The sequence below is a fragment of the Heterodontus francisci genome, chromosome 4 (genome assembly GCF_036365525.1).
Source record: "Heterodontus francisci isolate sHetFra1 chromosome 4, sHetFra1.hap1, whole genome shotgun sequence".
NCBI classification, from domain to species: Eukaryota; Metazoa; Chordata; class Chondrichthyes; order Heterodontiformes; family Heterodontidae; genus Heterodontus; species Heterodontus francisci.
In genome coordinates, this window is record NC_090374.1 from 88187228 (window position 1) to 88200109 (window position 12882).

The following is a 12882-nucleotide window of genomic DNA, read 5'->3' on the forward strand; positions in this document are numbered from 1 at the left end:
CACTTGACCACACAGCTATTTTCTCAGGCAATGTTTTTCCAAACGGCAGTCCATGGCCTCCATTGTCCCTGAACCTTGGTGCTTGAATCCTCAAAGCCTAGGCAATTCTGCCCTATTTGTATTTATATTCATTATTTGCTGGTTTAACTTGTTTGAATTTTGTGGCCCTGGAGTTTGAAAGGGTTATTTTTATGGCTATTCCCTCGTTAATAGATAAATCATGACATCAAGGTACTCTGTAAGAGTGATTCATCATTCCTGCTCCTCCTAGCACTGCATCAATTGTAGAGAAATTAGATTCTTCAGTCAGGCGGGCAGAGATAGGCACCAACATGTTGCACCATGGATATTTGACAAAATGATTAACTCAGCCACAGACTTGGAGGCAATTAATCTGCATATAAAGTGTACAGCCAATCTAATGCCATCAAAACACAGTCTGATTTAGGACACATTTCTCCCTATAAATAAAGTAAGTAGCTCAGCATAAAAACATCAATGCAGGGCAGCACAACTGTATCAGCTAGCTAGCAAGCAAAATAGTACACAATGTCAATGCAAATTACTTTTGGTGACAGAATAGAGCTAACTACACCATGTCACAGGGTGGTAGATGGACCTTATCGGATGACCTCTGTGGATTCACAGGCCGGGATTTTGTTGAGCTCCCAATGTCGGGTTCCGTGGTGGGGGGGGACCGGAAAATCGCAGCAGCAGCAGCAGTCCGACGGCAGGATTTTTTCTATTCGTTCGGTGGATGTGGGCATCGCTGGCTATGCCAGGATTTATTGCCCATCCTGGGTATGCCACGCCCGATCTTCCCGATAATGGCAAGGTTCTGTGGCGGCTCCCCCACTGCTTGGCGATGGGACCAACTTTAAATATTTAAATAAACAAAATGAATAAATTCAGATACCATTCACCGCAATCTTACCAGCTATCTGGGATTTTCCATACAATGGCCAGCACTCACACCCCTTCACTTTCCTGTCCAGGGAAAGCTGGCGCCACCGAGGTGGCAAAGGGGAAAACGTAGGATTTTTAATGAAGTGGTGGGGGCAACGGAGTCAACTCTGCATTTCTCGTGTTGTGGGGGAAGGGGTGACCTCTGCTCTTTGTGCAGTTGTAGAGGTAGAGGTCAAATCTTCAATGTAAATGTGTTGGGGGGTGGGGGGGGGGGAGAATGGGCAGCCATTTATTTTCATTGTACTGGCGGGGTGCGGACATAAATGTACGTACAGTGTAGTGGATGGGGGTATGAAAATTCAACAGTTCAGGCCTGGCAGCCCTTTAAAAATGGTGCCAGCTCCTGCGCAGAGGCAGCTGATACCGTTCATGCCACCTGTATATGTGGGCCGCCACTCCCGGCGGTGGGAAAATTAAATTCAGCCCACGCTGTCAGGAGTGCAAGTTCATCCAATAAACTATGAAACTCTACGAAAGGATTGTGATTGTGGTTTTTGAAGTGAGGTAGTAGAAAAATCAGCAATAGGAAGACGGTCCATTTCTCATACTGCTATTGTCACAAGACAATTTAACTCGTGATGGTCAATGCTTGTGCAACTTCTCCACCTGCTTGTAATATGTGTCTGAAGACAGTGCAGCCAGCAAAAGGGCAGACATCTCCAAATCAGGAGAATTTTAAAGGACGGAGAAGATAGTGGGCTGAATTTTATAGGGACCTCGACGCAGGATCCATGGCGATGGTGGTGGCATGAAGATTCCCCTGGATGAAGCCCGCTACCAACCTCGATGCCGGCAGGGCCCGTCCTGATCTTGACGGCAGCGGTGAGGCCTCATGGTGGCCCCTGTCGCTCGGCGACGGGACCGTCATTTAAATTATTTTACTTACCTGCATTAATGACTTTCCTGTCACCTCTTGAAGTGCCGCCGCAATCTTCATCCCGGCAGCTGGCACTGACATGCCTTCAAATCCCCGTCCGGGGAAACGAGGTGCAACACTGGTGGAGAGGGGGGAGGAGATCATTTTCTCAGTGCGGGAGGCAAAAACATATGTGATTGGTTGAGGGAATGGTGGGAAGGGGTTTAAGGTTAAAAGAATGAAAGTTCGGGGGGGAAAGGTCGTGATAGAAAATTTACCTTTTACTTTTTTGCTACAGGCCAGTCAGTTTAACTTCAGTGGTGGGAAAACGTCTAGAAAAAATAATTCGGGACAAAATCACTAGTCACATGGACAAATGCGAGTTGATTAAGGAAAGCCAACTTGGATTCCATAAGCAAAAATCATGTTTAACTAACTTGCTGGAGTTTTTGAGGCGGTAACAGAGAGGGTTGATGAAGGCAATGCTGTGGATGTGATGTACATGGACTTCCAAAAGGCACTTGATACCGTGGCACACAACAGACTTGTGAGCAAACTTGTAACTCATGGAATAAAAGGAACAGTAGCAACATGGATACGAAATTGGCTGAGTGACAGGAAACAATGAGTGGTGATTAATGGAGGGAGGTTTGTAGTGGAGTTCCCCAGGGATCAGTGTTGGGACCCTTGCTTTTCCTGATATATATTAATGACCTAGACCATGGTGTACAGGGCACAGTTTCAAAGTTTGCAGATGATACGAAACTTGAAGCATTGTGAACTGTGAGGAGAATGGTGTCGAGCTCCAAAAGGACATAGACAAGTTGGTGGAATGGGCAGACAGTTGAGAGATGAAGTTCAATGCAGAGAAATGTGAGGTGATTCATTTTGCAGGGAGAACATGGACGGACGATATAGAACAAAGGGCACAATTCTAAAGGGGGTGCAGGAGCAGAGGGACCTAGATGTATATGTACATAAGTCATTAAAGGTGGCAGGACAGGTTGAGAGTGCAGTTAACGCATACAGTATCCTGGGCTTTATTAATAAGGGCATAGAGTACATGAGCAAGGAAGTTATGTTGAACTTGAATAAGACACTAGTTCGGCCTCAGCTGAAGTATTGCATCCAATTCTGGGCGCTGCACTTGAGGAAAGATGTGAGGGCATTGGAGAGAGTACAGAAGAGATTCACGAGAATTGTTCCAGGGACGAGGAATTTCAGTTCTGAAGATAGATTGGAGAAGGTAGGACTGTTTTCCTTGGAAAAGCGAAGGCTAAGAGGTGATTTGATAGAGGTATTCAAAATCATGAGGGGTCTGGACAGAGTTGAAATTGTTCCCTCTCGTGAAAGGATCGAGAACGAGAGGGCACAGATTTAAAGTATTTGATAAGAGAAGCAAAAGTGTCATGGGGAAAAACTTTTTCATGCAGCGAGTGGTTAAGGTCTGGAATGCACTGTCTGAGAGTGTGGTGGAGGCAGGTTCAATTGAAGCATTCAAAAGGGAACTAGACAGTTATATGAAAAGGAAGAATGTGCAAGGTTATGGGGAGAAGGCAGGGGAATGGGACGAAGGGAATTTCTCTTCCAGAGAACCAGTGTGGGCATGATGGGCTGAATGGCCTCCTTCTGCACTGTAGCAATTCTGTGATTCTGGGGGGTAGACGACTAATAATAAATGAATTATTCATTCGGGAGGGGGAGTGGGAATTGGAAGTGTGAATTAAACTTTATTTTAATTTATTGGAAATCCTGTCACGTTGAAACTTTAACTGTAACTGAAGGGCTGGAAGCCCTTTAAAAATGGCGCCAACGCCTACACAATGGCATCAGACGCCATTGCTGGGGACAGCTCGCTAGGTCCTTCCATATCATCAGAGTGCGGTTTGCCCTGGCCCTGTTAATGAGGTATTGCGTTTAAGATCGTGGCAGCTCCGCGGAGTGAAAGCCGCACGTGTGGGCCGCCATCTTTTACAGCCACCACTGTACTCGGTGGCGCAACCATAGAATCCAGCCCAGAAGCTTCACAGAGTCATGTAAAGCAGAAAAGTAGAGTGAAACAGGAAGGGGCAGAGAGACTAGTTTATTCATCTTGATAGGCTGTTAAACTAGGCCCTAGATTCTAAAATACAGAAGCAACAGCATCTCTCATGGTAAAAATGTAATTTATGTACATACGAATTCGGAGCAGGAGTAGGCCACTCAGCCCCTCGAGCTTGCTCCACCATTCAACAAGATCATGGCTGATCTGATTGCAACCTCGACTCCACATTCCTGCCTACCCCCAATAACCTTTCACCTGCATAGTAACCTTTTGTAATTCATTCACTAGGACACCAAGATCCCTCTGTATCTCAGAGCTCTGCAATCTCTCACCATTTAGATAATATGCTTCTTTTTTATTCTTTCTGCCACATTAGACTCCATTTGCCAGATCTTTGCCCACTCACTTAACCTATATGCATCCCTTTGTAGCCTCCTTATGTCCTCTTTGCAAGTTATTTTCCTACCTATCTTTGTGTCATCAGCAAATTTAGCAATCATACCTTCGGTCCCTTCATCCACGTCATTTATATAAATTGTAAAACGTTGAGGCCCCAGCACTACTCACTGTGGCACACCACTCGTTACTTCTTGCCAACCAGAAAATGACCCATTTATGCCTAATTTCTGTTTCCTGTTTGCTAGCCAATCTACTATCCATGCCGAAATGTTACCCCCTACACCATTAGCTTTTATTTTTCACAATAATCTTTGATGTGGCATCTTATCAAATGCCTTCTGGAAATCTAAGTACAGTACATCCACTGGTTCCCCTTTATCCACAGCACATGTTACTTCTTCAAAGAACTCTAATAAATTGGTTAAACATGATTTCCCTCTCACAAACCATGTTGATTCTGCCTAATTACCTTGAATTTCCTAAGTTCCCTGCTATAACGTCTTTAATAATAGCTTCTAACATTTTCCCGATGATAGATGTTAAGCTAACTGGGCTGTAGTTTCCTGCTTTCTGTCGCCCTCCTTTTTTGAATAAAGGAGTTAAATTGGCCATTTTCCAATCCAATAGAACCTTCCCCGACTCTAGGGAATTTCGTAAAATTAAAACCCACGCAGCAACTACCTCACTAGCCACTTCTTTTAAGACCCTCGGATGAATTCCATCGGAACCCAGGGACTTGTCTGCCCGCAACTTCAACAATTTCTCTGTTCTAATTCCCTGGTGATTGTAATTTTCTTGAGTTCCTCACTCCTTTCCATTTCCTGATTTACGGCTATTCCTGGGGCGTTACTTGTATCCTCTATGGTGAAGATCGATGCAAAATACCTGTTCAGTTCATCTGCCACGTCCTTAATTCCCCAGAGTCACTTTCTATAGGACCAATGCTCACTTTGTTAACTCTTCTTTTTTAAATATCTATAGAAACTCTTACTATCTGTCTTTATATTTCTAGCCAGCTTTCTCTCGTACTCCAGTTTTTCCCTCCTTATTAATCTTTTGGTCATTCTTTGCTGCTTTTTATATTCTGTCCAATCTTATGACCTGCCACCCATCTTAGTGCAATTATATGCTTTTTCTTTCAGTTTGATACTATCTTTAACTTTTCAGTTAACCATGGATGGTGGGTTCCCGTTGGAATTTTTCTTTCTCGTTGGAATGTATCTATTCTGTGTGTTCTGAAATATCCCCTTAAAAGTCTGCCACTGCATTTCTATTGAGCTATTCCTTAACCTACTTTGCCAGTTCACTTTTGCTAGCTCTGCTTTCATGCCCTCATAATTGCCCCTATTTAAGTTTAAAATACTAGACTTAGTCCCAATCTTCTCTCCCTCAAACTGAATGTAAAATTCAATCATATTATGATCGCTGCTGCCTAGAGGTGCCTTCACTGTAAGGTCATGAATTAATCCTATCTCGTTGCACAATACCAGGTCTCAAATAGCCTGATCTCTGGTTGGCTCCAGAATATGCTGTTCTAAGAAACTATTCTGAAAACATTCTATGAACTCCTCACCTAGGCTACCTTTGCCCATCTGATTTTCCAGTCTATATGTAGATTAAAATCCCCCAGGATTATCACCATAGCTTTCTGACAAGCTCCCATTATTTCTTCCTTTATACCCCCCTCCTACTATGTGGTTACTCTTAGGGGGCCTGTACACCACTCCAACGAGTGACTTCTTGCCTTTATCATTTCTCATCTCTACCCAAACCGCTTCTACATCTTGGTTCCTGAACTTAGGTCATCCCTCTCCATTGTGCTAATACCATCATTAATTAACAGAGTCACCCCTCCATCTTTTCCTAGCTTCCTGTCCTTCCTAAATGTTATATACCCTTCAATATTCGGGTCCCAATCTATGTCATCCTGCAGCCATGTCTCTATAATGGCTATCAGATCGTACTTATTTATTTCTATTTGTGCTTTCAGTTCATCTGCTTTGTTTTGAATGCTACATGCATTCAGATACAGAGCTTTTAGTTTTGTCCTTTTATTATTTTTGTAACCTCTAGCCTTGTCTGCTAATTTACTCTTAGATTTGTACTCACTGTCCCTTCGTGTCACGGTCTGTTTATCTTTTCCCATATTAATACCTTCCTCTCTTTCCTTGTCTCTACTCTTTGATTTACCACATCTTTCTGAATTTGATCCCTTGCCCCCACTATTTAATTTTAAACCCTCTCTAATTCCCTAGTTATGCAGCTCACTAGAACATTGGTCCCAGCACGGTTCAGGTGTAGACCATCCCAACAGTGCAGCTCCCACTTTCCCCAGTACTGGTGCCAGTGCCCCACGAATCAGAACCCACTTCTACTACACCACTCTCTGAGCCACCAAAGCTAGGGACAAAATTAGATAAACACAATTACAAACAAAGTGCACCCTTCAGTTCCTCCAATAAATTCACTTATGTCTATATCTGTGCCTATCACTGTCGATTCTGTTTCTGACAAGATAATTATTAACAAAAAGCCTTTCTGCACAATGTTGAGCAGTTGTTACTGCATGTATTATTCACACTACCTGTAAGATTGTACTCCAGCCTAACTAATTTATGTCCAAGCCAAATCTCTTAACCTTTTAGCAAAGGTGCGCTTTTAACGTAATGTAATTATATCGTACAGATAACTTTCAAATGACATTGGCCACTCATTGCCATCAAACTGGATAGTAAATGATGCACATTGCAGTTACTGATCTTTGACATACTTTTAATTTGCAGCAAAAACATGAGTTAATGACTGTTTCTACCATGGTCATTGAAACATAATACATTTTTACAATGTCTTTCCTGACAGTTTTTAAAACTGCAAATGCAGCAAGGATTTTGTTAAGGACAGTTCATCTTAGATTAAGGTTTATTAAAGCTATCCGTTTCATTGTATTTACTATCTATTATATATCAGTTAGCAGCATCCTGTTTTTGCCAATATCACTCAGCCCCATTACACCATATTTTTGTATTCATGAGTAACTTACAAGTGCTGACTTCTGGAGAGTCCTTGGCTTTACTCGCCTGTTTTGCCCTCAATACAAGTTCTGGAACAATGTGATTCTAGATGGATAGCAAAGGAATTGCAACATTTATATAGAAGTAAAAGTCCATCAACTTCCAACATGTCACTGAGCTTGTGTCCCAAGTGAAAGAAATGCAGGCCAGAGCAACCCCTAAGTAACTTTTGCCATTTTAAAAGGAGTTTACATAACACAAGCCTTTCAACTTGTGTTTTAAAATAACCTAGCTGCTAGGTTATTTTAAAACTCAAGGGACTGAATTTTACCGACCCATCAACATCGGGGGTCATAGCTGGGGTGGTCACCATGGACCTCGACGCTGGGAAGGCCCGGCCATATATTGTCAGTGGCGGTGAGGCCTTGTGCAACGCGAGCCCAATTTAAATAAAATTAATTTAAATAAATGAATTTTTTACCATTGCGCTCCCACTGTCTGTCCCAGAGCGATATTGGTGCTGGTGGCCGGCACTCCTGCGCCTTCCGATCCCTGTCCGGGGATCCGAGGTGGAACACTGGTGAGGAGGAGGGAGCAGGTAAGTTTTTCGGTGTGATGGGGGGGTGGGGAGCCGGGTCAAACTCATCTCATTGGTAAAGGGGATTGTGGAAGGGCTACAGTGCACAGTTTATAATCTTTGGTGGGGGGGGTGGTGGAAGGTCAGGTGCACAAGGTATGTATTTTGTGGGGGGAGAGAGAGGGCAAGGAATTAATTATGTGGTTATTGGGGAGGGTGGGAGAGGGTCAAGATCAATTAATTTAATTTTTTAAAATCAATCCAGCTTTAAATATTTAAATTGAAATGTCGGGCTCAAAGCCCCTTAAAAATGGCGTCAGCGCCTGTGCAAAGGCGGGGCAATGCCATTGCCAGGGACAGACAGCTCACTCCCTCCACACATCTTAATATTGCGGCTGCTCCGCGACATGTGGCCCGCTTGGGTGGATCGCCATTGTTTACGTCCGCCGCTGATTATGGCTGCGGAAGTATACATTTCGGCCCAAGGTTAAAGGCTTGGAGCAGGGGTGTCCAACCTTTTTGTGTAGGGGTGGGGTGCACATTACAATTTTTGTCTTACATAGGGGGCCGGTGAGACAATTTCAGAAAGACAAAGGCATCAAAAATTTATCTTGCTATTAATCAAAACAATAACAAATGTGCATTTTTGTGAAAAACCTTTAAATGAGAAAACTAATGTATTGACTTACTTTCTCATCACTATTTTGGACACTGATTTAGTGAGATAGCTGCCATTTTATTTTTATTTGCACAAGTAGTCAGTGTCTGTCTGCACACTTGTTGCAGCGATGCAGAGTATCCAGATAGATGTCCATCTGTCAGGAGCGATCTTGATTGCTTCCTCTCACTCTCTGTCTGTCTCTCTCCCCTCCCTCTCTGTGTCCCCCCACCCCATGTTTCCCCCTCTCTGTGTCCGCCCCACTCTGTGTTGTCCCCCCTCTCTATTGTTCCCTCCCCTCTCTGTGTCATTTTCTCTTCCACGCTGTGTCATCCCCCCCTCCTGTGTCATTCCCCCCATTCTATGTTGTTCCTCCTTTCTCAGTCTCCTCTCTCTGCCCCCTCTCTCTGTCCCCCTTTATCTCTCTCTTCCCCTCTTGTTCTCTGTTCGTCTCTCCCTCTCTCTCTCTTCTCCCCTCTCCCTCTCAGTCTGCCCATCTGTCTCTCTCTCTCTCTCTTGATCGTTGCTGAGAGCGGGAACAGCAGTTTCCGAACTTCAGACAGATTCCTGGTTTTCCAACGGGTTCTGGGGTGGGTGGCAGAGAGAGAGAGGGGTGGACAGAGACAGAGAGAGGAGGAAGGCAAGGAGAGAGTGGGGGACAGGGAGGGGGGGCAAAAGAGAGAGAAAGCACTGTTCCTGCTGTCCGCTCCATTCCTACTCTCAGCACCTGTCAGCTGTCCGGCGGGTTCCACTTTCTTTTCTTTTTTCATCCCTGAAATTACCAGTCACAGACCTCAAAATTTTTTACCACGGGCACTGCTGTCCGTGTATGGACACATTGCCGTCCCCTGCAGGCGAGCTGCCTGTGGAGGCACCAGTGGCACTGACAGCTCACCACTATTATGTAGATTTGGCCTCAGGAGTAATTTGTTCTGATTCCCAGGCTACCGTTTCCAGGGACAGCGATTTGTTCCCTGTTCCTATTTGGCTCTTCAAAACTGGCCTAACTTAATTTCTAGGCCCCGATGTAGTATCCTTACTGATTGCCACTGTTGGAACTAAGTTTAACCGAAACCTAAATAAAACCAACTGATGAAAATAAAATTACATATATTAAAAGAGTAACTGGTTACTGGCAATAATTTAATGGGTATGGTCAAATCTTGGGTTCAGATGAAAAGCACTCAGTTTTCACTCTTGAACTTAATTGTGTCTTCTAAACACTTTGATCACATTATTGATTTGAATTGCTCTCAGATCACAGTTGCTGCCTATTTTGGATGTTGCAATTCAAATTGATCAATACTTTAATTATTGGAATCCATTCTTTGTTGAATTCAGCAAATAGACAGTTAATTTTCATCAAGTTTGTCTTAAACACTGAGTCAGTGTCTAAAAGCTATTTATTTTTTGGAAGAGCTGCTCTGAGTTATTTCTTTCCACTGTGTCCCTAAAGAAACCTAACAAAACTCATTGAACCCAGATTTATATGCTTGCACTCACCCCATTACTGCAGCTGTATGAAAGAAATGTCTTAATGATTGGAAGCCCCACTTGCTTATCCTTCAGAATTCTTTTTAAAAACAATTTCATAAAGTTCATCTTTAATTGTTGAAGAAACAAAATAATGTAACAGGAAGAAGACAGAACAGTGCATTTTTTTTCTTTCTTTCAGCCGACTTTGGACTTTCCAAAATTGCGGATGATCAAGTGACCATGAAGACTGTATGTGGAACGCCAGGTTACTGTGGTAAGTATTCTGATTATTTAAATATTAATTGCCAGAAATTATTTATATTTCCTGTTCAACTTTTCTATAAACTGATTGTCTGAAAGACTAGAAAATGATATAAAAGGCCAGTAGGGAGAACTTCTTTAGACTACCTGTAAGCATTCCCTCCTTGGAGTACCAGGGAAATGAATGCATAGACCCACTAGAACCATGAAGACTGAGCTGGATTTCCCTCATCTTGTAGGACTTCTTCCTGGGGCCTTCATTCTGTCTTAACCCTGATTCAGTTTCTTGGTCAGGGGCCAATATCTATGTGTGACCTCCTGGTGGAATTTCCGCTGCACATACTATCTGTGGTGGAAAAGTGCTTATAACAGCTTTATTGAAGACAAGAAAAAAAATGTAGGCCTTAGAGCCAAAACCTAAAATACAGTTGGTGTTGGACCTTCAGGAGAGGGAGAATTGCCTAGTACCCTTTCCCTCCATAAAGGACATCAGTAGTCCATTCACCCAGGGAGTCTTGCCAATCCTCCCCTGGTAGTCTTTGGGATCAGCAATGATAGGCTAGGAAATCAGATGGGTTGCTGGGCCCTGCCGCCCCACCATCATATACATACAATGGAGTGATGAAGGGATGGTTGATGGTTTTCCTTCAGGGTGAGGCAGACCATCGTAGCTATGGTATCACTTGCAGTGCCTTTTCTTCCCACTTCCGCACATTAGTTCCGGTGGCCCCAAAGAACTATCCTTGACCCCCTCCTATTTCTTATCTATATGCTGCCCTTCGGTGATATTATCCGAAAGGACAGCATTAATTTTCAGATGTCAGCATTGAGTGCTCCTTGTCTGCACAGAGTGTGAAGAAGAAAGTTTGGTAAGTGAAAAGATTTTAAGGGTTAATCTCTTTCTAAAGACCAGTTTTTGTTTACTATTAGCAATTAACTAAAAATTACTGTTTAAGTTGAGGCAGGTTTAGTTTCTTCCAGTTTTAAACAAGTTCTCTGACAATAGCTATGGTTAGTTAATTAGGTCGCTAGCTTAAACTGGTTTCTGAGCTCTGGCAAAGCTAACTCATCATTGTTTTCAGGAAGTATAAGTTCAGGGGTCTCTGAGTGCTGCTTACAGCATCTTGAGCATCCCTGATTTCAGTTGCTGCACCATTGGTGGCCATGCCTTCAGCTGCCCTGGCCCTAAGCTGTGGCATTCCCTCTCTGAACCTCTCCAACTCTCTGGCTGGAATCCTCTCATCTAAGACCTTGCCGGGTCGGGAACCCGACTCCCTGAACAACGCGCCCGGCAGTTGGTCTTTAACAGAGCAAGCCAGTTGTCATCCCACCTCTGGGTTCCCCGACGAATTAGGGAGGGAGGGCAGGATGAAGTGTCCATTCTGCCATGCAGGAGAAGAGAGTACACAGCTTGGCGAGAGGCAGACAGCATGGGGGTGGAAGGTGGTTGGTTGTAGGGGTTGGCCTCCATTAACAGGCACCTTGCCAGCCATTGTCAAAGAAAGAAAAATAGAAAGACTTGCATTTATATCGTGCCTTTCATGACCACCGGACAGCTCAAAGCGCTTTACAGCCAATGAAGTACTTTTTCTTTGAAGTTTATTCACTGTTGTAATGCAGGAAACACAGCAGCCAGTATGAGCACAGCAACTCCCACAAACAGCAATGTGACCAGATAATCTGTTTTTGGAATATTAATTGAGGGATAAATATTGGCCAGGACACTGGGGATAACTCCCTTGCTCTTCTTTGAAATAGTGCAATGGGATCTTTTACATCCACCCGAGCAAGCAGATGGGGCCTCGGTTTAACATCTCATCCAAAAGATGGCACCTCCGACAGTGCAGCACTCCCTCGGTACTGCACTGGATTGTTAACATTGATTTTTGTACTCAAGGCCTGCAGTGGGACTTGAACCTGGAGACTCAGAGGCAAGAGTGCTACCAACTGAGCCACAGCTGTAACTAATGGGTGGCCACTGCTCCACTGGGAAGGAGGTCTTGTTCCAGGCTGCTGCAGATGGCAGCATCAACCTGCCATGAGAGCCTGAGGCTCTGGTGCTAAGACATGTGAGAAAGCTGATCCTCTGCCTGTTGACCCTGTCTGGGGGTCTCACCTCCTTCCAGCTGGATCTCAGTGTACATCCCATCTGCACTGTGGAGCGGAAAGAAGCTGAAGAGAAGGCAGCTGGTGCAACTGCTGGTGTTTCTGCTGCTGGAGCAGTTGGCAGTGATGTGGCATCTGCTCGTGACCCTCAATGGAGGTGGAAGGTGTAGCTAAATAAGCTGCTGCCATCCCATGCTGAAAGCTAGCAGCAGTGAAGTACAACTGAAGGTGAGTGAAGTGCCTTCCAAATGGTTGGCAATCACCTGTTAATCAGTGAAAGCACTCTGTCAGAGAAAAAGTGCTTTGAACAGCAGTCTCACAATGGCCATGGCTGGAGCTCTTCAGTGTAACCGATCAAAGCCTTCCCAGCTTGTCAGTTTCACTGAAGAGGTCCTTCCCGCTGTGCACTCACCTCGTTGACCCTCACGAATGCTGACAGGACAGAAAACAGGTTTCCTGCTGGGAAATCCAAGATTCTGGGCTAAAGCATTTCATAATTGGCTTCTTAACAACCTCATCAACTTCTTA

The 12882-nt window shown here is 44.1% G+C and overlaps 1 protein-coding gene across 2 annotated transcripts in view; it reads left to right on the forward strand.

Annotated features, from left to right (window-relative positions):
• The window catches only part of camk4 (calcium/calmodulin-dependent protein kinase IV), a 297761-nt gene that overhangs the window by 246050 nt on the left and 38829 nt on the right, over positions 1-12882 (forward strand). For both annotated transcript variants that reach the window (XM_068029815.1, XM_068029817.1), the window contains one exon: positions 10187-10261. In XM_068029815.1, the coding sequence (XP_067885916.1) occupies positions 10187-10261 (75 nt within the window). The remainder of the gene's footprint in view (positions 1-10186; positions 10262-12882) is intronic.